This window comes from Diplotaxodon limnothrissa, linkage group LG8 (assembly GCF_057381915.1).
Source record: "Diplotaxodon limnothrissa isolate DT_005_m linkage group LG8, D_limnothrissa_male_GT1.1, whole genome shotgun sequence".
Taxonomy (NCBI): domain Eukaryota; kingdom Metazoa; phylum Chordata; class Actinopteri; order Cichliformes; family Cichlidae; genus Diplotaxodon; species Diplotaxodon limnothrissa.
Window position 1 is genome coordinate 30,347,902 of NC_140603.1, and position 26,969 is coordinate 30,374,870.

At 43.4% G+C, this 26,969-nt stretch overlaps 1 protein-coding gene across 1 annotated transcript; it reads right to left on the reverse strand.

The window, feature by feature from the left end:
- Positions 1–26,485, reverse strand: LOC146627403 (pleckstrin homology domain-containing family A member 1-like). The gene is made up of 12 exons (XM_085361649.1): positions 26,436–26,485; positions 18,543–18,728; positions 15,679–15,735; positions 14,195–14,240; positions 13,395–13,492; positions 11,601–11,726; positions 10,498–10,635; positions 9,982–10,050; positions 8,852–8,916; positions 8,708–8,771; positions 8,250–8,339; positions 1–3,027 (listed from the first exon to the last, which is right to left on the reverse strand). The coding sequence occupies exons 2-12, from the start codon at positions 18,681–18,683 to the stop codon at positions 2,698–2,700; spliced, it is 1,224 nt and encodes a 407-aa protein (XP_085217775.1). The 5' UTR covers positions 18,684–18,728; positions 26,436–26,485; the 3' UTR covers positions 1–2,697.
- Positions 26,486–26,969: the final 484 nt, after the last annotated feature.

Sequence of the window (26,969 nt, forward strand, 5' to 3'; positions counted from 1 at the left end):
AGAATCATGTTCACACTAAAAAGGGTCAAAAGAGCTCATCGTTATATCATTTTTCTTAGTAAGAACAAGGCAGGCACTTTAACCAGCTTATGGTGAACGGGGAACAACAGGAAGGAGGGCCGTGTGCGTGCACTCGCGCACACGTGTTTAAAAAAACTCAGTAAACAACATATATGTTTCATCACTGTAAATAATATCATCATAGAAACTAAAAGCACATCGAAACCGAAGAAAAAGAAACACCCACAACCAGAGCTCGCAGCCGGACGCCGAGAGGAACGAAAACCTGCCGCCGAGCGTTAGAGTCTCATTTACACGTCCAGTTTGGTTTCACGTCCCCACATCTTACAGCCAAAGACTGAAACAAATACGGCATCAGTTAGAAAGCAGTACAGCGGCGCGGATGTGCAGTGAGGGAGAGGACAGAAGCAACAGTCACACTTGGAGTCTGAACACAGCTTCAGCCAGACTCATTTTCTCTTTTGGATTTTAAAAAAATATGATAAATCTGGAAATGTGGCAAAGCAGCAACTGGACCGCAGATGGAAGGTTTCGGCTTTATTAATAAGAAATTAAATTCACTGCTGAAACTGGACAGAGCTGAGATAAAGAGCGCTGTGCGATCTCACTAATTACAGCCGCTGCAGTTTCAACAGCCGAGCACGTTTTCAGTCCTGACGCCAGAGCAAAGATTCCCAACCGCAGGATTCAGAGGCGTAAACGTCTGAAGACTTAAACTCTGTGGACGCACAAAAGTCGACAAAGCCTCGGGTGCTTCAGGGTTATTTAGTAATCATGGTTGAATTTTAGGCTTATGTGCAAGTCTGAGGATCAGATAACATGAACAGGAATCAAAGTAAGAGGCACCGATTCACATCAAGCCATCTCAAGGCGCTTTAAGATAAAACCCAGACGATCAAACAATCCCCTACAAGCAAATAAACGGAGAGAAACTCGTTTTTGAACAGCTGGAGGCCTCCAACAGAGCCAGGAGAAGGACTTGACCTTGGATAAAAACAAAGGACAGCAGAAGCTTTCTGTTAAAGCCCATCTTAGATTTTTCACCTCCTTGATCAGGCTTCACTCGCTTAAAACAGGCCAGAGCGACGCGTTTTACCACCAGAGGCGCTTTTCTTTCTTTCAAAGCTGCGCTGGAGTCTTGCTGATGTTTGGAGCACCTTGGCGGCTACTTAGCAAGCTAACTGGTAACGTGCTGGTGCTGAGAGACAAATAAAAAAGCTTGCTGGTTTGGAGATACCAGTTAGCATGCTGGAAAGAAGAAGTAACCTCACAGACGTTAGCAGCGTTCTCGAAGGACGGTGATGAGAAACTGAAATAAACCTTCACTGACTGCAGCTTTCAAATAAACTTCTTTGGTTAAATAAGCGCTTAAAAAAGGAGGTGGAAACGCTGCAAACAGAGGTCACGACACACTTGACAAACGGAAGTTCCATCATAGCCTAAATTTACCGGTTATTTGAATTCTTATTACAGTCATTCCGAAAGTGTGCGCCCCCTGGTGGACTCCAGAGGTGCTACAGTATGTACAGTCACATATTAATATAAATGTATTTCTTTATATAACAAGTGATTTAAAATTGCTAATATGACATGGCCAGTTAGTGATATCACTCATTACTCTGACCTGAATTTACTGCTCGGTGCTGAAGTTTCACACATTGGAGCCAATTTGATTTTTGTATTTTTTTTTTAAATATAATTTTTAAGCAAATACATCACTTGTATTTTGATTTTTGGTGAAGATTTAAGATTGGGCGTGCTCCATGTGAGTTTCCCGTCTTTAAACGGGCTGCAGCACACTTCACTTTGGGAATGCCTGCTTCATTAAAGAGCTTTAAATCTTCCATAGCAAACATGAAGCAGATGATTGTCTTTCATCGCAGAGGCTCTAAAGCACTGTAGTCGCGGTGACCAAATATGAAGTAAATGAACTAAAGCTGGAAGCTTAATCAAATCTATCGGAGGAGGCTTCTGCAGAGGCGTATTTCCTCTATTTTCCTTCAGACAAACAGCTATTATTTTATTCTCAAGGCTAGGCCGTCCTTCTGCATTTCAGGGATCAGAAGCCACCCAAAGTTTCTCAATGCGGGACTTTCCCTGCAGCAGGATCACCCGTGGCGGACACAGATGCCTGCATGACCCTGCTGCGTGACTTGTGTTCAGTGCTGTCTTATGAAAGAGACAGACCAGCATCTTTTCTAATCTAAGAAAATGACACATTTTTCCATCACTGACGACGGGAAATATTCAGTAAGCGTGACCTCTGGAAACCTGCTCATGAAAGCTGGCCGCTCAGCGACCTCTGCTCAGTGAATCTGGACCTCGAGCTTCTCTGCGCGAGTTTAAAATGAAAAACACCGAGATGTGGGATTAGTCAGTCTCTCAGTCAGTCTTCCATGCTGCTGGAAGCAAACACACAAACTTTGGTGCATCACAGGAAGTGAGAGTCGCGGCGCCGCTGAAACGTGTAACAGCAAGCCGTGTTTGTCGTTTGCCTGGAGTGACAGACTGTAGGATACAAGGGAAGACAAGGAGAAGGGAAAACAGCGGAGGAAGGTCCCATCCCAAAAAAACAAAACAAAGAACTGGTCCCAGGAGGTTCAGCAGGACATGCAGAGTCTGACAGTGTGCACAAGTGTGTGTGTGTGTGTGTGTGTGTGTGTCCATTAGAGTTTGTCAGAACAGGGTTATGTGCACATCTTGATCCTCAGCCAGGAGGAGCTGGGACCCGGAGACGCCGCTGGGGCTTCCCCACGCCAGCTTGTCCTCCTCTTTCACTTTGAAGGCTGCAGCGTCTCCTGCAGGGACAGGCGGGAGCGCGCCGGGGGAAGGGGCACCATCACGGACTGGACCCCGCTCAGCCTCCAGGGGAGGAGGCCCAGGAAGTTGTCCCGATGGCGCGTGTCCAGAGCGAGGCTGAGCACTCTCTGGGGACTGCGAGTCTTGGGGTTCCTCATCGACTGGGAGGTAGAAGGTGGAGGTGGAAGGGGAGTGGTCACTGTGCTCCTGAGGAGACGGAGGGAAGAGAAGGAGGAGGTGAGGCAGAAGCGGTGACTATGAATGACAGATGGAGAGATGGATGGATGGAGGGCTCGGTGGGTGGATGGATGAGTGTGTGATGGAGATGGAAAAGAGGAAACGCTGTCAGAGTCATTCAGGCCCGAGCTTCCCATCAAGCTGCAGCTCAGCCACATTATTTTTCTTCCTCTACAGAAAACTGAAAGTCTAAACTAAAACTTTGCTGCTAAAAACTTGACGTTTCCTACATTTTCTTCAAAACAGCATTAAAACTAAAACTCCGTGTCTTTGTGTGACCACATGTCCTCGTCAGCTCCCTGGATTAAAGTAGACTAAACTCCTGAAACTGCTCTGGAAAGTATTGACATTAGACTCCTTGTGTTGGCTCAGGAAAATGTAAAGCTCGAGTCACAGAATCAGTGAAAACGTGGAGCTTACAGCCAATTTAATCGGAAACATCCGGATCAGGCTCTGTGAAACGAAAGCTGCTCGCTTGATATTAAAGATGCTCATCAGTCATCACCATCTTCTAATCCTTATTTTAGATTAGAATCAGACCTGATTGATCAGCCTGCATATTTAGGGTTCCCATTAAATGCACAATAATCCCTATTGCTAGGCAAAAGTAGCAGACAGACAAGTGGCAGCAAAAGCAAAGAAGCTTCCTCAGTGTTATAATAATAATATTAGTTGTTATTAGGCAGTGCTTGGACAGTAAGCTTTCAGGGAGGGTGCAATGAACACTGTAAAAGATGATGATTAGTTACTCTAGCAAGGACAGCTTACAGAGGTGAAGCCAAGGACGTTCTCTTTGATGATTTAACAGCACGGGCAGCCACATTAAAGCACCGTGACCTTCTTTTGCCACTTTAATGGAGAGAGGGGGTTCTAAACACTACAGTACCCACAATCCTCCAGCTGGCTAACCTGCTCTCAATGGACAAACAGTTACACACGAGTGAAATGCTGTGAGTTTAAACAAGGCTTCATGCAGATACAAGCAACACGTACGAATGGGTGGCGCCGCAGCCGCCAGGGAGCAGGGCGGGATCAAGCAGCAGGTGCAAAGAAGCTGAGGCATCGGGGCTTGGTGATTGGACGATGAGCAGCAGCAGGCGGAGGAGGAGGGACAGGAAGAAGGCGGCGGTGGGGCTCATTTGGGGAAGGTTAGTACGTCACTGTCACACCTTACTCTCTGTAAGGCAAACGCGCGCACACACACACACACACACACACACACACGGAGGAAAAACAGAAAGACAAAGTGTTAGCGGGATAAAAAAGAGAGACTCGGGATGAGTTAGGCTCTTGTGGAGTCCTGCTGGGAGTCGGGAACGCTGTAAATCTGAATCAGGAGTGAAGAATGAAACAACGTGAAACCCTCAGAGATGATGGTGCAGGTGGTGCAGGATGATGTTCATGAGCGGGTGGAGCTGAAGTTTCTGCCTACACGAGAGCGTGTTGGATCAATAAAAGAAAGACAGAGAGACGAGCTGTGATGTGAGAGGATGGACGTGTTAATCCAAGGCAGTCGATGGAGGACCAGAGAGAAAAGTCAACGTGTTACGAGGAGGACGCTGCCAAAACAACAGTGTACGAAGAAATCGTCAGTGTCGATGTGGAGGAAGCATCTCAGCCTGTGAGCTACAGTTAAAGGTCAAAGGTCAGCTGATCAACTCAATTTCAGAGTTTTTTCCAGCTGCATCAAGCTGAGGGCAGCACGACTGTGACTGGACAACACTGTGGCACAAACCCATCCACAGGATATAAATATGTAAGGAAGACTGGAAATAATCTGATCATCTAGGTTGTTAATTTTTTTATCATGAGTTTAAGTTCAGTCTAATCTGGATGTGAATCATTCAGAAGGTCTGAAATGAAGCGTCAAACCCAAAAACCCTGAATTATTCCATAAAGTGTCTTCTTCATGAACAAAATGCATTTCGATGAAGGCAGAAAGAAAATCTGAACTTTCACTATTTAGAGCCATGAGTCACAAAGTGCAGGCTGTCACCCCCTGGTGGGCTTTAAGGGTACTGCACAAGGGTCTACATGGGTCATTTCCAATAAACTCAATTAAGTATTTAATTAGATTCAGATACCATAATCCTGTAGAATAAATCTTAAACATTTAGATTTGAACAAATGAAACAAGGCTATGGATTTAAAATCCCTTTTTTATTACTATTCTTACTTTTTCTAACCTGTTTTTGATACTGAACTAGTCTTATATCTTTTCATTAGCTGAAAAGAACTTAAATCAACAGAAGATCTGAATAAATCACATAAACAGGAAGGAAATACTTGATTTTTATGCTTCTGTGATAATCAGAGTTCTGACTAAAGGTTTGGGTGAGATCCAGGCATGAACTGTAAACTCTCAAACTCTGAATGTTTCTGAGATTCATCCAAACGCACAAACTATCCAGCTGCACGTGCTGCAGGCTCCAGATGTGGCTACAAAGACCTGCTGCTTGAGCAACAGCTGGAGTGACTGTTCAGCCTGGCTGTAGCTTTAGGATGGATGAACACTACAGCGTCGACGCACAGAGAGCTCAGAGTGAGGAAGGACCACAACGCGTCTGTTGTGGTGCGCAGGGTGAAGGCTCGGTGAGGGGGAAGCTGTGGTGAATGGGTCGGGGTGCAGGGGTTGGGGGTAAAGGGCACGGGGGTCACATACGTGCTGCATTCACCGCTGCAGAATGGCGTATACCTCTGTATACAAGGACTGGACAGCCTTCTGGCCTGACGGATCTGAAAACAACAGTTTACAGCACAACTCAGTTACAGCGCGGAAGAGAGCTCCTATTCAAGCGAAGCCACACATCCACCCATCCATCCATCCATCCATCCACCCATCTATCCGTCCATCTATCCACCCACATATCCATCCAGCCATCCACCCACACATCCGTCCATCCATCCACCCATCTATCCGTCCATCCATCCACCCACATATCCGTCCAGCCATCCACCCACATATCCGTCCAGCCATCCACCCACACATCCGTCCATCCATCCACCCATCTATCCGTCCATCCATCCACCCACATATCCATCCAGCCATCCACCCACATATCCATCCAGCCATCCACCCACACATCCGTCCATCCATCCACCCATCTATCCGTCCATCCATCCACCCACATATCCATCCAGCCATCCACCCACATATCCATCCAGCCATCCATCCATCCAGCCATCCATCCATCCATCCACCCACCCACACATCCATCCATCCATCCACCCACCCACACATCCGTCCATCCATCCACCCATCTATCCGTCCATCCATCCACCCACATATCCGTCCAGCCATCCACCCACATATCCGTCCATCCATCCACCCATCTATCCGTCCATCCATCCACCCACATATCCATCCAGCCATCCACCCACACATCCATCCATCCATCCACCCACACATCCATCCATCCATCCATCCATCCATCCATCCATCCACCCACCCACACATCCATCCATCCATCCACCCACACATCCATCCATCCATCCATCCACCCATCTATCCATCCATCCATCCATCCACCCACATATTTATCCAGCCATCCACCCACATATCCATCCAGCCATCCACCCACACATCCATCTATCCATCCATCCATCCACCCACCCATCTATCCATCCATCCATCCACCCACATATCCATCCATCCATCCATCCATCCACCCACACATCCATCCATCCAGCTATCCACCCACACATCCATCCATCCATCCATCCATCCACCCACCCATCTATCCATCCATCCATCCATCCATCCATCCATCCACACATCCACCCATCTATCCCTCCATCCATCCATCATCCACACCTTACACAGACAGAAACCAGCCAACCTGCTTTTATTTCTTGTGACAAACATCTGTGTGAGGTGTGATCCAGACATTCTGAGGACAGCTCAATTAAAAGTTGCTAATCCCCCTTCAGGGTCATGGTTACTGGAAGTTTAGGGCCAGTGAAAAGAGTGAGGAGTCTTTTGGAATTTTTTCCCAGAATTCTGAGAAAGAAATCCCCAAATTCCCCCATTTTTTTCAGCGGCTGTAATCCTCTTCCGGGCAGGTTCACACAGCTTCCAGCTCTGCTGCTGTTTGTGAAATCTGTGCTCGGACGTCCCGTTCTGAACACTTGCACTGTGCAATCGGTGATTTCACCATCAGTCATGGACTTCTGCTTTGGTCGGCCTGAATTTCCTCTGATGGGGGGACCTCTGACTACAGCTGAGCAGTTTTCACTTGGAGTTAATAGTTTCCAAACTTAGTTATAGCTTCAGGCGAGGAGCGTTACCGGGAGAATGGCGGGTTTTTATAAGGTCTGATACACTGGAGCAGCAATCACAGATGCACAAGTACAAGAGGACATGACGGGACTTTCACAGAGAGATCTAAGATAACAGCTGTCCAGAGGTGCTTGTTGTCTAAGCTGTCTGTGGTCTGCTTCTTCCACCAGTTACAAGGGTAAAGATAACAATGTTGTTTTGCATCAGAAACCTTTAAAATGTCTGAAATCGACGTCTTTTAGAGCTTTTCCATAAACTGGTTTGTTTTTCTCTTACAAACCAGTTTATGTGTGTGTGTGTGTGTGTGTGTGTGTGTGTGTGTGTGTGTGTGTGTGTGTGTGTGTGTGTGAGAGCGAGAAAGATTTAACAGAAATGCACAAAAACACATGCATCAGTCACGGTCATCATCATCTGTGAAAGTGTCACAAAATCACGAGCAGGGTATTAAAATCACACACACAAATGACTTCACACTCAGTCTCATCCCGAATGACAGATTTACAATTAAAATATTCCCACACTGGGTTAAGCACCCAAATCATCTGAAGATTGTTTTGTTAATAAAAATCTTTGAATTAATTAAAGAAATCTAATAAAGGTTTACAGAGTTATAGACCTCATTAAGCTGCTGCAGTGCTGTGTTTCTGCCACATGGTGGCACTGCTGCACTCGCTCATGCAGCCACATGTTGCTGCAGCGTGAAGTGAGCAGGAAGAAACACTTCATATCATTTTAAAGACCAATGAGAAGAAGGAATGCATCTTCAATTATGGCAGCATCTTTGTACCATCTTAGTTAAACTGAATTATTCATGTTCTAAAACTGCTACATCTGTCCTGCTAAATCAAACTCATCCTTTTCCATGTCACCTAAACCTCTTTTACCAAGTAGCTTCACCTGAGATGATACGTACAGTGTTAGCGGAGCGCCCGGGACCGCGCTGGGCCACGATGGCGCCTGAGATGGCCTTAATCCAGCTGTGCATGTCCTCTGGACTGTCAGCCTGACAGAGAGAAACACAGGAATGTAAATGAATGCACGCTATGATTCTAAACACGTACATATGACATAATACAGTGACTTTAACTCGATTAAACAAAGTCTTCCTGTCAGTAAATCACTCCTTCTCAGTAGTTGAGTTAGAAGAGTTGGAAAGAACAAAGACGACCAAATGTCCCATCAGTACATCCTCATCAGTATCTCATGTGGAGACAGCGGAGAGAGTAAATCCTTCAGAAGATGGAGGCGTGGAGCAATCATCCAAATGTTGAATCTAATTTACACTCATTTGGCTCAAAGCAGAACAGATGAGACAACGGTGCAGAAAGAGCTTCTCCTGACTGATGACCGCGTCCTCCTCATGCGTGTTACCTGTATGTAGAAGGTTCTTGAGCTGGTGACCATCTCGAACAGGTTGTCCCTCATCATGTGCTCGCTGGAGGACACAGAGGAGACGTTTTAGTGAACTTCCCCTGAATCAACCCAAACACAGAGCTGACAGGGAGGCTGACTGACCTCTGCTTGCACTCCTGCACTTTGTGGATCTCCTTCAGCGGGATGGCTCTCAGCGGCTCCCTCTCCTGAGACGACGGAGGAGAGGAAGTACATATCAAAAGCAAACCGAAACACGTGACCTCGTCACGATGGGTCGGGCTGTATTTTTGAATCAATAAAGATCTCGCCATGGACACTCATGGTGCACCAAGTAGTAAAATAATCGTTAAACAATTAAATGACAGAAAAGTTCCTCTTTTTCTACTATCCACTCTGCTACAGACGTTTTTGATTTTTTTACAGTGGCTCCAGGGTTAAAAAGAGGCCATGTGAGCAATGAGCTGCCAGAACATTGACTGTAATTTTACACATTTATCAGGTAGAAAACTGAGATGTATTGTTGAACCTGCACTTATATTTCATGTATTAAGACATTTCAGGGATTAAATGTTTGATGAAATGTCTTTACGCTGTCAGAAACACCACCTTCCCTGGTTTGGCCCAGTTAAGATCAAACTGGGGCGCACGTGACCACGATGGAAGATTAGTCTGACATCCCTGATGTGCAGCATCACCTGGCTTAACGAGCTGCCTATAATCAGCACTTGGCGACGCTAACTAAGTAAATCACCTATAAACGGTGCTCAGTGTGTGCTATTGCTGAAGGCTGGGGTTATTTGACTGTCAGATAGTTCGCCCGTGTGTCATTTGGATCAGCATCCATGAAGACACGCGTGTGCTGATGATATGCATGATCTAAATGCTTGATCGTGTCGGTCTGTATGACTCGCAGTCAGCGGCGATAGCATGCAAACAAATGTCCTCTGCAGCAGCTGCACTCACTCAGGACATGATTACACATAAAAAGGTGTGAACACTCAGCCAGACACACATATATGTACGCACACACACACACGGGGTGTGCCCATATATGTGCACAGACAGGCCGTAGTTAGGGCTAATCTGTCCACACGTAGATGACATGAGGAGGTATTCAGGACGCATGCCTCTGCATGTGGAGACACGCAGCAAGTTTTGCAACAAGCACAGATTTTTTTCACTCTCTTCTTCTTCAGTGTCTGTTTGGGAGCAACGTGATGCGTCTTTGAGCACTGATGTCACCGTGTTTGAGCTCTTCACCGTTTCCTCACCATGTCAGTTTTGTAGTAGTTGAGAGAATTTTCATCCAGGACGAAGTACCGCCTCTTCCAGTTCTTCATCTGAGAGGAAGAAGCAAAGCACGTTTCAAAGTTTCTGTTTAGCTGCTTTCTGTTTTATTTTGAAATACAGTTAGGTTAGTTCTACGCCTGCCACTTCCTTCTGTTTTCTAACATTTTTGTGCCGCACCTGTACATACGGTGTATTTATAAGGCACCAGACTGTATTCTTACTGTGGTTATTGTTCACTTTTGGAAAGAAATATTTTCTGTTAAAAAACATTATTTTAATATGGCAGGTAACTGCAGCGAAAGGTTTACTTTGTTTTTCTAAGATTGAAACCAGTGACCGAGTTATTTTCAAAGATTTTTCTCTTCTGAACATCGACTGTTGCTCATTAATAACACAAAAGTATTTTTATCTGATTACTGTGTGAGATTTTATCCAACCAAACGTGATGGTTCATTATGACGACACTGAATAACCCTGAGTGTGTGTGTGTGTCTCACCACAGCTCCTTGTTTCACACAGTATCCCGCTTTGATGATGGCCTGATCCTGCGCTCCTCTGGACAGGAAGTAGGGCATTTGATTCTGAGCCCGCTTTACGCCTCCACGATCAGCTCCATTGTGCCCCTCTCCCTGCTCCTTAAACACACACACACACACACGAACATTAGACTTCATCTGGATTCATTTTAACTGCTTATAATCAGAATGATGAAATAAACTTTAATGCAGGACGGGATTTTCTCACATATATAAAACACTGAAGTCTTAAAGTTTCAACTGATTTCTAAAGTCGTCCTCTGCTGAAGAGTTTGTGGACTTTTTACTTCCACACTGAGCCGTGTCCAGTCAGCACGTCCACACTTCATTTCTCCAATTCAAACTGCTCTGAACACTCGGTTTCACACAGTTTTTTTTTTTTACTTCTGACACCCGGTGATGTCATCGAGAGGGGATACCCCTACCACGACACACCGGCCACCTGCCAGCCCATTGATCCAATCTTGCGTTTTGAGGGGCAGCCAATCAGAAGAAAGCTGAAAGACTTTAAGAGGGAGGAGCTAAACGTGTTGTTTTCACACAGAGGATGAACTGAGGGGCAGCATGAAAGCCCGGTGTAAAACAAATAAGGATTATTATGAACTCTGAATCATCCAAAGCTACTCTAAGAGAGTCCAAGAATAAAAATAAGACGACAGTCAGCGATGATATTTTTAATCCATGCATTCTTCCTGTTCTTGTCATTGTTTTCAATGATATATTACCCATAATGCAACTCCTCTGACTGGGGTCGCTAGTCTCAATCATAAACAAACGATGGATTACAAAGATTTTGCAGTTTTACTTCCTAAAACCGGCGTAACAATCACAGATGTGCAAAACTGTCAGAGGTCCCCTTTAACAAATAAAAACAAACCTCAGCTATCAGCAGCTAAATGTCGATGCGCGTTCCCCTCGATATTTTTAAAACCTCCGACTCATAATTAAACCAGCCTTAACTCGCCTGTGTTCCTGCGAGCTGACTCATATTTGCAGCTGCATACCAGCACAGGCAGGACCGGACCTGCCGAGCTGCTCCTGCCGCTCGCAGCTGTGAGCGTTACCTGAGTGGCCGTGATGATGGGGACTCCTCCGATGATCTCAGTTTTGTAGGAGACCTGTTTCACGGTTCCAAGCAGCTCCTGGGGAGTCTCTGCGTGGGTGTTGTGGCCCTCGCCAGGCTTTGGCACCTGAAAACAGAGCAAAAAGGCTCCACATCTCACTATTTTTAAGAGCTTGGGCTTTATTTCACCTTTTTTCTTAACTCTCTGAATGTTATTTATCATAGGAATTCACATTACATTAGCAATGCTAATTAAATAGAGATAAAAGCTATTAGGATCAGTTATTGGCTTTGGTCTTAAAGAGTGACGATGGTTATTTTCACACCTTGAACTGGAGCAGAGGTCTGAGTCTGACAGGAAGCTCATTCTGCAACCAGCATGTTACATATGTACCATTCCTTTAAAGGAGAGGTGCTCACAGCTTAAAATAACAAGCAGACACCAGAAATTAACTTTAAAATCAGTGCTGTTTTAGACTCCTTCCTGGACTCTGATAGATGGAAAAGGAATAAACGATAAAAGGATGGGTGGTGTGAATCTGCCACTCCCAGCTAATCATTTTTCAGTAAGCAGTGTTACTGCTGTGATGGGTATTACTTTTCCCACTATGCTCCCTCCACCCCTGTGATTTAATAACCTCGACTTTGTAGTTTAGCAGCCAATACTGTAACACCCTGCGTGTTAAGGCACTAAAGCCTCACAGGAAACATGACATTACACGTACAGGTGGTCTAAACTGTATGAGGACTGACCTGGTGACTAGTTATAGAGCTGTTGTTAGCCTAGTATAAGCACATCAGCACAGGGAAGACATGACGAGGATCGCTCTCAGTAGAAGCAGAGGTAAACACTGAAAACAGACTTCAGACTTCAGCCAGAGCGTCTGAGGTTATCCATCCACAGCATGGCGTCGGTCAGCCTATTCTAGCTGCTACTGAGACTGCACATAGTGGCATGACATCTGCTGGTGAAAACCACACTGTGGTGTAGTTTTGGCAGCAAGTGCGCCTTTCTGCTTAGCAGCCGGCTAATGCAGTAATCTAATGCAGGTGGCCTGCTGGGTTTTAGCGTGTACGACTGTCAGTTTTTACCACCAAAACTCGAAAGTCAAAATCAGGAGCAAAGTGATTTCAGTGGTTTTTAACATCTCCTGTGCTGACGTGGATGTACTCCGGAGAATAGCCCAAGGACCTTAGCGCTGGTATAAATGGTACAGAGCTGTGGCGACGTCACTGTTTGCACATAACCCGACCAATGCTGCGAGTCCTTTAGTGAGGCTAATGCACTTGCTGTTGTCGCCCTTGCAAAGGATGGTGCACACAAAAAGGAAAATGGCATCTGCTGACACAAGCGACGTCTCGGTGTCATTTCAGCTGGCCGTGCATCTCTACAGGACCCTCCATTTGCAACCCAACAGATTTTTTGCCCGCCTGCTCAACTCAGCAGCGGCCAGCGCAGCACGTGCGTCGATATCGGCGCACGAGTTCGGAGATTCCTTGATTATAGAGAGGCAGGGAGTTTGAAAAGGTGAAAGTGTGCACAGAAAACTTGTCAGCTGACTGCAGACCACAGCAGCTGCAGGTGGCTTTAATGCTGCTGTGTCTTTACACGCTGCTACGCCTGCACTGATCTTTATCACAGTGGCCTGATGTGTAACTTTCCATTTGCTGCAGCCCGAGGCTGAAGACAGAGCGACACACAACAAGAGGACAAACAGGGTCAACGATGGATCTGTGTGTGTGTGTGTGTGTGTGTGTGTGTGTGTGTGTGTGTGTGTGTGTGTGTGTTGCTCACAGTAATCTTGATGGCATTGTTGAGAACACTGATCCATTCTACCAAATCCTGCTGGTCGTTGGCCTGTAGGTAAAACTTCCTCATTCCTGCATTTATAACTGTGAACGAATGAGAGGGAGAGAGAGGAATGTGTAAGGCTCGAAAGCACAAGAGGAAGAAGAGAAACGAGCTCCATGGGTATCTAAAAATATCGTCTTATTTCTGTTTCAGAGCCAGAGGATGTGTGTGTGCCATTATCCCATCCAGATGCAAATACACACACAGAGGTCAGGTCTTTGTCATTGTACAGTTTCCTCCTATTGAGTGACAAAGGCCTACTGTTTGACAGCAGAGGAACAACAAGTAGCAAGGGACAAAAGAGAGGAAATAAACCGCACAGATGAGGAAAAGAGGGAGGAAGGGAGTGAGAAAGAAAAGAGGTAGGGCAGAACGACGAGGAAGGAAGGAAACAAGGAAGGATTGAGGACAAAGGAGACTGGGAAGGAAGTGAGGAAGGAGTGGGGTCTGAGGGCTCTGTGCAGGCCGGTTGTGTTCTCGTACACAGCTGTTTGCACACAGGTACATTGTGATGTTGAAACAGGAAAGGGACAATCTGCTGCCACAAAGTTACAAGCATGCTATTGTTTAAAACGTCAGCGTGTTGGAGCACCGATAGTTCCTCTCACTGGAAACAAAGCCACACACAAACAGGTCAAAAGCAAAGCAAAGAGAAATGTATGTGGCCAGAGTCACTACGCAGGTAAAGAGGAAGGAGGCAGAGAGACGCAGTGCAGGGTGAGAGGGAATAAAGATGAACTTACCAAAGCAGAACTCTGCCTTTGGTCTTTGTTTGGTGGCATCATTGACCTTAGCGAGAGAGAAGAGTAAAGGGTGAATGTGTCAGCACAACCCACCAAAAACATGAACCCACTCATCTGTGATAATTCTATGCTGCTAATGGCAGAGTACGGGACGGATAAATCCTGGCACCGCTGTCATTTAGCCGATGTAAGGTGGACTTGTGGCTGGGACAAGACGAATGTGGCCTACAGAAAACCACACATTTGGGAAAAACTCAGGAAAACGACATCCATCCATCCATTCGCTTCCGCCTATCCTTTTCAGGGTCGCGGGGGGCGCTGGAGCCTATCCCAGCTGTCATAGGGCGAAAGGCGGGGTGCACCCTGGACAGGTCGCCAGTCTGTCGCAGGGCCAACACATAGGGACAGACAACCATTCACACTCACATTCACAGCTAGTGGCAATTTGGATTATCCAATTAACCTATCCCCACAAACTGCATGTCTTTGGACGGTGGGAGGAAGCCAGAGGGAACCCACGCAAACACGGGGAGAACATGCAAACTCCACACAGAAAGACCCCGGCCTGATGGTGGAATTGAACTCAGGACCTTCTTGCTGTGAGGCAACAGTGCTAACCACCGTGCCACCGTGCTGCAAACGACATATCATACTATAAAGATGCTACACTCACAGCAGTGGTCTGAATCTTAGCTGTCAGACTCCAGTTTGTTCATGTAAATGGAGAGTTCACACGCTGAGGTTAATTATGGAGTTCCACAGGGTTCAGTGCTGGGACCAGTTCTGTTTACATTATACATGCTTCCCTTCAGCAGTATTATTACAAGGCACAGAAAACATTTTCACTTCTATGCCCATCTTAGAATAAGGTTTAACTTCCTGCTTCAAAATTCATATAAAAATGTGGTATCTAAACAGATGCTAACTCTGGATGGCATTACCTCGGCCTCCAGTAACACTTTGAGGAATCTCGGCGTTGTCCTTCAATGCACATATTGAAAAAACTGTAGGCTTGCTTTCTTGTATTTGTGCAACATCTCTAAAATTAAAAAAGTCCAATTTATTATTAATCGCTGGCTCTCTTCCACAGTGTATCGTCTGTCCTGTCTCCCTCACCTCACCCCCAACTGGTCGTGGCAGATGGCTGCCTCTCCCTGAGCCCTGTTCCTCTGGAGGTTTCTTCCTGTTCTGAAGCATCTATTTACTGTGTGACTTTCAAATGAATTTCTGAATTTATTCGGTTGTTGTGATATAACATTTCATTTTTTTGAGTTTAAAATCCGGCTGACGCCACAGGAATTCGACAGGCTTTAGGATAGAGTCATGAAAAGGAAGAGGCGATAATCCAGCAGATGTTCTGTTCAGTCTACAGCTGGTAACAAGAGAAATCACACGGCAAAATAACAACGGATTTTACAGATTTAAGCACGTTTGTACGCACAGAGTGCAGGTGAAACGGTGTGTGTGGAAGAGTGAGGACTAACCTTGGAGATGTAGGAAAGATTGAGAGAGCCCACATTTCCTGCATCTTTGGGCAGATTCTGAAGAGAAAAAGCACAAATGTACACAAATGTATAAGCATCAGCCATTCGTGATTGCATCGAGAAGACGTAGAACTAACAGAAGTGAACAAGGTCGTAGTGCTAGCATCACTGCTGCCTGCTATGATGGAAATCAACAACAGTATTTCCTGCGTTTATTTACAGATTTCACAACATGATATTTAAAAACATTAATTATTCTTTTTCTTAAATTTATGATCTTAAGAAGAGTTTGCTTTTTTCCCCTTTCAGTAATGTTCAGTAAAAATGACAAAATAATGTAAAAGACGATGATGTGGAGTCATAAGAGAGCTTAACTTCATCCAAAGAGTCAGATATGAATAAAAAAAATGGTCAGAACCGGTTTCAGTCTTCTCTGATCTCACAATACTTGTTATAAACATCTATGTGGGAAGATCATCTGGAAAATACCAAAGCTCTGTGCGCTGGCAGTCCGACCAGCTTTCTGCATGAGGATGCGACGAGTTTTAGAAATTCCCCAACAGTAGGAAATCTCAGTGCTATCGCTAACCTGTTTCTGTTCTGGTTCCCGTTTGTCTGCTTGGTTTCATGCAGAGGTGAGACTACTCAATCAGATTTCAGATTTGAACAGTGAAGCCAAGGAGGAAGTGCCCTAATCCTGCATTCTTTCTAAAGTAACCGTTGCTTAACAAAACCCTTTAATGAAGTATAAGGTGCAGAAAAGCCAAAGTGTAACGTCCTCATATGAGGGGGGAGGGTCTCAGGGGGCTGTACGGCTCCAGCGCCTCTGAAAAACACATCAGTGGTGTGATTCACGTGTCTGACATGTCCCTTCATCACAATGAGCTCGCACACAGAGGAGTTCATTTTGACTCACTCCCACACACACCATCCTGCTGCACAGCAGAGTGTGAAAGTGAATTAAAATGTATTCCCCGGTGCAACAGCGTCTACTTCCTCCTGTTGCAAAAAAGCAGTGGGCTTCAGAGTCACGGGCAGAGACGTCTGCAGCACCTTTTCAGGTAGTAGAAAAATGCAGAACAATACGAGAGCCGAGCTTCACGGTGTCAGCGCACGATAGGGCTGAACGATATATCGCATTTGCGATAATATCGCGACATGATCAAGTGCAATTTTCTAACCGCAAAGGCTGCGATTATACTGCGATTATAAGGCTGTCCAAATTACTACCATATCCCAGAATTCATAGCGCGGCCCAGCCAAACTCCAGTTTCCAGCAATGGCGGCCGCTACTAAGTTTTAAAATTACTCATACTAATCTTTCTGGGTCACAAAATAAACTTTTAACATATTTTCAGGCGAGAAAGTAGTTGTGTAAACATCAAATATCTGCTCGGTTTATCAAGATATCCCATATTTGCAAAAGTGCTTCGACGTTTTCAGAGGCGTCTGCTACCCACCAGCTCGACAGCTAGCCGGGAGCTCGAGGGTTACTGATGCGGCCGAGAACGGCACAACTCCCGGCACATCATTTTCAGATCACCGCGGAGTTTCGCTGCTCGGGTTAAACGTAATATATAAGTCACTTAGACAACCTAAAAATGTTATTGTTGGGCTTTTTTCAGTGTTTTGTTTGTTCGTGAGTAAATCGGTTTGGCTGAGATTAAAGTTATTAGATTAGATAAAATAAAACTTTATTAATCCCCCGGGTGGGTTCCTCCTTGGTTTTCACACAGCTGACTAAACGTCAAACAGAAAACTTATTAAACAGAAGTATGAGACAGTCGAGAATTTACGCCAGTGTCTGGTTATATTTTAGATAGCAAGAAGCAGACGGCCGAGTTTATTAAACTCCACCGAGACAGCGGTGACGCTAATCAGAAGGCTAGACCGTCCAATTTCACGCCTTTAAACTTTAAAGGCGTGTTTGTGTGTGTGTTTATACAATTGCTATTATGTTTGCACTTTATGTGTAATGTTACTGACTGCAGAGATCAGTAAGATGTGTGTATTTTTTATTTATTAGTTTTATTTATTTAATATTATTTTTTAATTGAATGACTGTCTAGTAGTTCACAGATGTCGAAAAACTGAGTGTGGTAAAGCCACTGATTTTTTTTTATGTATATTTCTGCAATCTGCACATTGTACTGACTTTCATTTTAATGTTTACACCAGGGTTCCTTGTCAGCACTTTATGCTCAGATGTTTGTAAGCTAAAAATAAACTATTGTGTATGTTCAAATATACTGTTGTGATTGAAGAAGTTAAATAAAAATGTCAGTCATCAATTCATGCATCACCTCATGTCATCATAACAGAGGTCTGTCTTCCAGGAAAGAACAGTTTAAAAGTAATGTAATATAGTATTGGCCATACTATATGATGTATTGCTTGTCTTTGTTTAATAATACAGAAGACAAAGACCTTAAAAAATAATCGCATATCGCATCGCAATCGCAATATTGGGGCAAAAAATCGCAATTAGATTATTTTCCATAATCGTTCAGCCCTAGCGCACGACAACAGAAAAATGCTGCTGTAGCATAAAGACTTTGATACTTCATGCAGCTGATTCTTAAGGTGCATCTAAAATATGAGCTGTGCAACAATGTGATGGATTACATCCCTGAAGCGATTCAAGTCCCTGCATGATGATTTTCACGAGCTGTTTATTGCCACTTGGAGGTAAGAAAACCAAAGTCAATACCTGTAATGGCTTCTGAACTTCAAAATAAAAGGCCTACATTTATGTTCTTACTACACACCCCAAGACATCATGACCCAGACCTCAGATGAAAACACCTATAAAAACAGTTTCTTTTCAGATGATAAAGATGTTTTCAGCTCATAAACAGCCTTACCTGGGGGTTATCCATGTACCACAGCAGGCTGCCCTGCTCAGTGTCCAGGATGAAGTAACGGCGCAAGAACCTGCCGCTGTTCTCATTCTCCTCGATGTCCAGGAAGCCGCAGAAGCGATTCTGTCGGTCCACGTAAGGCATCGCAACCCCGACCAGCTCAGCCCGCTCTGGGGCATCACAGGAACTCTGCACACACATTTAGACACAAGTGTCAAGGCAGGTTAAAGGTGCTAGGTTTGGAATTTATGACTGATCTATGGCTGATCTATGACTGATCTATGACTAGTGAACAATGCACATTTCTTTACACTGCTGACTCAGTACAGACATACGGGTCTAATTAACAGTGGTTGGCAGCTTGGGTGTTTTTCTGTTTTTACAAAGTCTGTTGCTTTTCTGTTTTATCTTATTGCTAAACTTGTATCCCAAAAACATGTAGAGAAAGTGAAACAAGTGAAAGTTTGTGTTCCATTTTTCCAGTAAGGATGGGAAGACTGGTTTGCCTGCCAGATCTGGTTTTTCGTGACGTCCAGCTTCCAGTTTGCAGCTGAGTAGGTAAAAACTGACAGGAATGAGAATTAGCAAGTCTGACGTCACTCTGTAGTGGGAAGGAGTTGCTGCTTTAGGTGGAGGAGTTCAAGTATCTTGGGTTCCTGTTTGTGAGTGGGTGCTGCAGAGCTCAGTCCTTCAGCAGGAACTCATGGAGAGCTGCAACTCCTCCACAATAAAAGGAGCCAATTAAGTTGGTTTGGCCTGGTTCTGGAGGAGGTCTCTTCCTTCTAAAGGGGAGTTTTTTCCTTCTACTTTTGCCAAGTGCTTGCACATTTGGGGCGTTCTCATTTTTTCTTCTTCTTTGTATTACTGCATCGTCTTTACCTTTCCACATAAACTGCTCTCTCTGTGCACTCTCTGTCCCCAAAGTTTTTTTAATGTTTCTGAAGGGTCACTCTTCCAGTGGGAGTGGACTTTACTGGACTGCATGTTTCACCTGCTTTTAACTGTAACCTCAAAGTTTAATTTTAAATAAAAAACAATTACAGCAATTTACTGCCGGCTGCTAAGATTCATGTCTTTCAAAAGCCTCAGTCCCCTCCGAGTTTCTACTGGCAGGTAAGTCGCTGAAACGCCTGCAGCCTTTTCATAGCTAATGAAGCCCAGCATGAAGTTTTCCAGATAAGGAAGATAATACTAATCCAACCTTCACTTTCAGAATCTACTTTTTCTTCACCAGTTTCCTTCATGCATAGTGCATACCACTGTCTTTAAGTAGGGGAAACATGAACGCTCATTCCTGTGCAGAATCCTTTGTGCATCGGATTCCTTTCATACATAAATGACAGTTTTCTTCACATCAAATACACAACGTGTCATTGAAACATGCAGATGTAAGGTGTGGTTTGTCACACTAAAAACTTTCAGGCACGCACGCACGCACGCACGCACACACACACACACACACACACACACTAAGAGGTAAAAGACTATTGTTTTCCATTTCCAGCTCTGTGATTTACTCTCACACTGCAATGCCAGAATCAACATGTCTGCTGAAATCAATCATACAGACATTTATTTTGTGTCTTCACCCCAGAGCGGCTTCAAACCTCACCATGTATCAACATTTTCAATGACTGGTTTAATTGCCTTGAATGTCTGGTCCAAACTGAACTTCAACTTTGCTCCAGCCATCAGGAGTAACGAGATTTTTGCATTTCACGTTTCTTATGTCATGTCCAGCTTTGCTCAATTTTCCTTTAAAGCAGGAGGAAAAGCCAAACGTGTTCCCTTTCTTTCCAATTGCTGCCTGAGCATTTTGGCCAACAAAGAGTTTTAACACCCAGATTCAAGTTCAGATACCTGCAAAATTCTAGTTTAGCTACTCCCACGGGTGTTACAATAAATACATATTATAAACATATTCTCACATTCCCAAGAAAAGGGAATATACAACATTAAGCCAAGTTACAATTACAATTAAATTATCTAATTGGTTTCCATCTGAAGATGATATATCTGACTTAAGTATTTCTAAAAAAAACACTAAACACGCAGTTCTGCTTTAACTTTGGACGTAAACAAAGATGAAAACTAACCTGCAGCACTTGAAAGGTTAGTGATGCCTGGTGACCTACAGAGCTATGGTTAGGCTAATATTCACATGTTAGCATCTAAAAAGCAGATAACAAAGATGGACGTTGAGAAAAAAAGATGTTAACGACCCACAAAAAACTCTCTAAACATAGTCCAACTGCTAACTTAATTTAGTACTTGAGTAAACATTTTCCTGAAGAGTTTAAGGCTTCAATCGCTACAACAATGATGTTCGTTTTGTCATTTCTGCAGACTTAAACAGGCAATAAGGCCGGGCATGCTTCAGGGGACCGACCCCCAGATGGTGTCCAAGGAACAATGGTGTGACTTCAGACAAGAGTAGGTGAGCCTTGAATTTTTTGACAGCCATATATCACATGCTGTATTCTGCATAATGTACTGTACTGTATCAGTACTTTATACACAGTCACTTCCCCTAAAATACTGCTTTAAAAAATGTGTGTCAAAGGAAAACCACAGCCCATTCCCATTATTGCACAATGGTGGGAATTATTAGAACATAACACATCAAAGGCCCTGATTGACAATAAAAGGGAAATAGATCATTTTCTTAAATGGAAAACTGCAATTTGCCAGTGCAGCTAACAAAGCGACTGACTAAGAAGTGGGGGGAAAGCTAAAGCTACTGGAAGCTGGAGTGGGGATGTCAGTCATTTTCAGAGTGTGTTATCTGGGTAATGCTAACATAGCGCCGAACAAACTAAACAGCCAGTCTGAAAACAAGCATTCCCTCTGAGACAAACTTGGTCTAGTCAAGTCTGAAGCAGACGCTGCAGGACTGGTCCACTGAGCTGTGTCTGATAAGACGTCGGAGGCAACCTTTATGCTAATGCGTTGGCATAAAAGAGTCGTGCACGGTCAAGAAACCACAAAAGACAATCAAAAGAACAACTGATGGCACGCTAGATGACTCTGATGTTATTTTGAGCAGAAAACAGGTGTGGCTTCAAATTAGGGCAGACAGTTTGCTGTGGCTTGTGCACAAAAAGCCTGAAAACCACTGCTTCAGGGTGTGACTACCCTGTCGCTGACGAGTCACCGCTGTAAGAGTGTGCAATTTCCTCAGTGTCTCAGGCACACCCACCCATCATGGGATGAGTAAAATTTGGTCCGTAAAAGCAGACTTTAAGCCAAAAAAACAGCAGAAGCAGGTTAGAAGTTTCACAGGGAGGCGGCTCGCTGTCACAGAGCTCAACTTTGTGGTTTTCATTTTCAATTTCAAAGTGAAAAAATCCTGTTGGAACAGTTCAGAGCACCGCCGAAGGATGAATATATCTTACACCTGATTTCATGCCTTTAGATTTCTTCAACTTTCTTTAAATTTGGTGAAAATGCCTAAACAATGACAAACTTGTATGAATATTAGTTTAATGTACACGGTTGACAGTGAGGTGATGCTACAGTTTTAAGGGGGAATGAATCTTGAATGATCTTACAGTTTTAAGATCTCTAATGACTTAGAGATCAATAGAAAACATGAAGCCATGAGAGTTTTAGAATAGCACAAAAATCAGAAAAACAACTAAAAATTAGCTTTTTTTCCACTTTAACCTTTTGTTTGATTAAAGGAAAATAACATAACGCAGGAGTTGCTGAAAGACAGAAAGCTAGCAAAGGTACGGGAATGCAAATTTAGAACACAATAAGTGTGAATGAATGTTAGCAATGCAAGTCCATCCATTCATTTTCTTCCACCTACCCTGGTCTGAGTTGTACAGCAGATAAGTGGCAGACACTCATAAGGTTCTCTTTCTAAAAAGTCTCTAAGAGCTTCATACTGTTGCCTTTCCTTCCTCAGCTAACAGGGGAAGTATTGGTGTCACCAGTTAGGACTGTTTGGATGAGTGTTAAAAAACACAAACGCAGTTCCTCGAATTTTCACTTTGAATTACTTGAGCAAAAAAAGATTTGGGTTATTTTTGGAAATGTGCAAATATTCAGCACACGAGTAGAGAAGGAGTAAAACAAACTGGGATCAGGTAAAAGAAACGGCTCAGTGCAAAAGTCTCGAGACACCCCTCATGCTTCTTACAATGTCTTCAGCCATCTGTGAAACACAGTGAAGGCTCTGTAACAGTTTGACGGCAGCTTTGTCAAAACTGATGGAATTATGTAATCCCATTACTGGAACTGAAGAGCTCTGAATGTTCTTGGAGAAGCCTGGGGAGATATTCCCGAAGACTACTTAAAGAAGGGACAAGAAAGCCGCCTCAGAGAGTTCAGACTAGAGCTGGGCGATATATCGAGTTTTTAAAACATATCGATATATTTTTATACGAGATATAAGATGTGACAATATCCTTTATATCGATATAGTCTATGTTACGTTATAATTATAGTTGTGGAGCCGCAAGTTTGCCTCTCTTTCGTCCACTTTTGTCTCTACGCAACGTTACTCCGCCTCGCCTTCACTGAAGACAACTCCCCCTCCTACCCCATCGCTTCACGTGCAGGCAGCGACAAGACGGACACGGCAAATCTCCGTTAACGAGTTACTGCGCATCGCCCCATGCGTGGGGCTGGACGGCGTCAACGTGCTAACGAGCTAAACATGCTAACGAGCTAACCGCGCTAACGAGCTAACAGCGCTAACCCTAAAATCCTTTCATTCTCTCAAAAGTTGATAGCGCGCCTTATGTATGAATTCTGGTTGTGCTTGGTGGCCGCGAACCGATTTTATGTGGTACACGGCGCTCAGCAATCTGTCAAAAATGTTTGAGTACGACTTTGGTAAGCTACGGAGCTGCACCGCTTGATAGATTGTCGGCGCATTACGGCTACCGAGGAGCTTCGCGGAGTGATACGTACTGTGCATCAACGTAATATTACCTTGTGTGTGTATAAGGACCATAAATGGCACCTGTAAGAGACGTGGTTATGAAGCGGATTTCAAACTCCAGGCTGTCAGTCACACAGTAAAACTTGGGAACAGAGCAGCTGTGAAATCTGTCTGTCTTTGTTATTACGCTCAGCGTCTTTTAGTTTACATTTTGACTGCACAATTGTGAGCTCTTTGTTTAGCACAAAAACAACCTTGTTTTCTTTTATTTATGGAGCATTATTATTTAATGAATGCTCATAATTTAATTTTGAGTAATTTTTCATGTACATCTGTGCTGTATGTTAATAAAAGTGCCTGTGTGACATCTGGGACACAGCTTTGACTAAGAACTCTTTTTGTTCTTACTTTATGGCTTAAAAAAAATATCGAGATATGAATTTTGGGTCATATCGCCCAGCCCTAGTTCAGACTGTGTTAAATAATAAAAGAGGTCATACCACATGTTGACTTTCACTTGTCATTCATTCATGCAAGCTCTCAAATTCAACAATGGCAGATGCAAAGCTTCAAAACCATAATCCACAGACCAGTAAGTGATGTCACGGTGGCTATTTTAAGTCCACGGTTTTTCCGGCTCAGCAGCTCCTCAGTGATTGAAATCTTAAACAGCAAAAAACCCAGTGACACTCAGGTAACTCCCCCTTCGTTCGTTAAACTAGCACAAATTACAGAGAATTAATTGTTCTGTGTTAAATCTGTGTTGTACTCTGAAACCCTACACTGTAAATAGAAATATAAGCAGATGATGCATCTCCATCGAATTATTCCACTGTCCAAACTACTAGAAGAGAATGGATCGACTTGAAGGCAGCAATTCTACCACCAACTAGTGTTTTGGTGCCAACACAGCTTTTCCTTTCTTATTATTTTGCATATTTATAACTACATAGTAAGTATTGGGCGATCGTGGCTCAGGAGTTGTCAGTTCATCTTGTGATCGGAAGGTTGCCGGTTCGAGCCCCGGCTCGGACAGTCTCGGTCGTTGTGTCCTTGGGCAAGACACTTCACCTACCGCCTACTGGTGTTGGCAGAGGGGCCGATGGCGCGATATGGCAGCCTCGCCTCTGTCAGTCTGCCCCAGGGCAGCTGTGGCTACACCTGTAGCCTCCACCAGTGTGTGAATGTGAGAGAAAAGGGCTATATAAATGCAATCCATTATGATTATTATTATTATTATTATTATTATTATTATTGGAGCTATTTGCTTAACAGTATTCACATTTATAAGGTCTACAACTGAAAATTATTAAGCCCCTAATGATGATTGTCGTAAAAAAAGAGTGTGCAACACCCTCGGCCTCAGCTAGCTGTCTATGGTTACCCTTGTGACAAAGTAATTAGCTCGCTCTGAATTAGCAGGTAGATTTGTTAGCTAAGCGTTTCTTATTAATTAATAAAATACTGATATTTGGTGTCCCTGTATTGATACTATAGCTGTGTTCTATATGACAGGAAGAGCAAACAGTACATGGAAATTACTGATGGAGGTTAAACAGCAGCTTTAAAATCCTGACCCAAGATTCTTTTTTAAATCCTCCACAACGATATTTTTCACTTTCAGTTTTACGACGTGCAGAAGGCTTTCTGTTGAGATCACAAGGTTGATGTACTGTTACTGTAAACTTGTTAAGAAGTTACATTCAACTGCTACTTCAAGTTCTCAGGGGAAAACACGGCTATTCTTTTGTTCTCACATCTGACTGATGATGTCACAGTACATACTGCTGACCTGATGACCCCTAACTTTGACTTTAAAACTTCTGTGCTTATATAGGACTATAATTTTTGATTAAGCAACAGAATAGACTAGAATGAATGTTTTTGTCATCGTACAGGTGTACAATGAACATCTGCCCGAGTGATGCATTCAAATACGGCACATCAAATAAAAACTTTATACAGACCCTACAAAGACTTCCTTTATGAAACAAATAAAATACATGTATAAATAAAAGAATGTAATAATTTAAAGTAAAGGGAAAATAAAAAGTATAAATTAAAATACACACAAAGGAAGGACAAGAAGTGCACTCGATTGGACACTCTTATCGATATTCCACAGAAAGCTCTGAGTCTAAATACTCGTTTCACGACCTGAACAATTATTCAGAACAAAAAATTATTCACTTCTTCTCGTGTAAGAACATTTGCATGAAGCCACAGGGCAGCACGTAAGCCTAAAAATACCTCCTAATCTTTTTAATACTAATTTTCTACATTGTATTTATTTCAGATCAGGTATTCTGATTTCCTCTGGACCTTCAATATATAATAACTTGTTTATCAAAAAAGATGGAAAAACTAAAACAAACAAAACAGCCAAAATGAGCTGAAATCAAACAAATAGTAAAACAAGAAACTAAAGTAAATTAAACATTAATAAAGTTAAAGACAGAAAAAGGAAAAATAAAACATAAAGGACAAAATAAATCTGAAAACACGATGTAAGAGCTGAATAACATAAGTAGCACAAATATTAAAAATCAAGTACACTAATATATAAGTAGTGTTCTTGGTCCCTGTGCCACCCTATGAGAATCCTACAGTCGCTCCTGGTAATATGAACCTTTTACAGACAAAGCTGAATAAACCCTGATTTTACAGCTCTTTCACCTCATGAATCAGATCAACCTGGATCAGTTAAGGTGTTTCTGCTGTGAATCCGCTGCTTTTCATTTCCCGTGTTTGGTACAGATATAATACTCACGGTGGTAAATATACCTATTAAACTGTCACCAGTGCTCAATTCCTCCCCGTGGAGCTCAAACTGTAGTCACAGGCCTAAAAACATCGACCCATTTCCTCTCCCGCCTACATTAACCGTCTCTCCGACAGCCTGTGGCCCTGAACCAGGCCGCTGCTGCCCGGGTAAACCATCCCTACAAACACGGTCTGACCGTCTGGAGGCAGGAAAAGCGACGGATTTCAGGTTTACTTACACAGTCCGGCTCAGTCCGAGTCCAGTGTGGCAGCTGTCCGGCACCAGCGTCAAGTTAAACCACAATAAACCCACACTGCTTCCGCTTACAGCCTTTAGAAATAAAAGCTTCTGCTGACGACCGCGTTACGTCCGTCTGGACTTCAAAATAAAGTAAATAAAGTAAATAAAGTAAACGTTTGCTTTAATTTTCTTTCTTTTGTCTGAGAATAATTTTGCTCTCTTTTTAAATTGAGCCTTTCCTACTCGATTGTATGGGATTACATTCAGTTTTATTATCTAAACTTAAATTCTTAAATTATTATTATTATTATTTTTTAATACTGATGAGATATTTTATTTTGTAATTGTGTTTTATTGCCTTTTTATTAATTTTTTGTTACTGTTTTCTTCACTGTTTTAGTTCCTGTAACACAGACAGCTGATGTCATCTTACCTCATTGAAAACCTTGATGATGAGTTTAATGCACAAAGTTTAAATGAAACAATTTTTCTAATTTATGGGGGAAATGTATTTTATGTAAAGGGTGCTAAT

What these genes read in the sequence shown, in the direction of transcription:
- LOC146627403 (XM_085361649.1), bottom strand. Translation starts at nt 18,683, where the DNA reads ATGCCTTACGTGGACCGACAGAATCGCTTCTGCGGCTTCCTGGACATC. An exon ending in CCATCATCACGGCCACTCAG is followed by an intron (nt 10,636 to 11,600) that starts GTAACGCTCACA and finishes TGTGTGTTTAAG; the next exon opens with GAGCAGGGAGAGGGGCACAA. An exon ending in GTGCAGGAGTGCAAGCAGAG is followed by an intron (nt 8,772 to 8,851) that starts GTCAGTCAGCCT and finishes TGTGTCCTCCAG; the next exon opens with CGAGCACATGATGAGGGACA.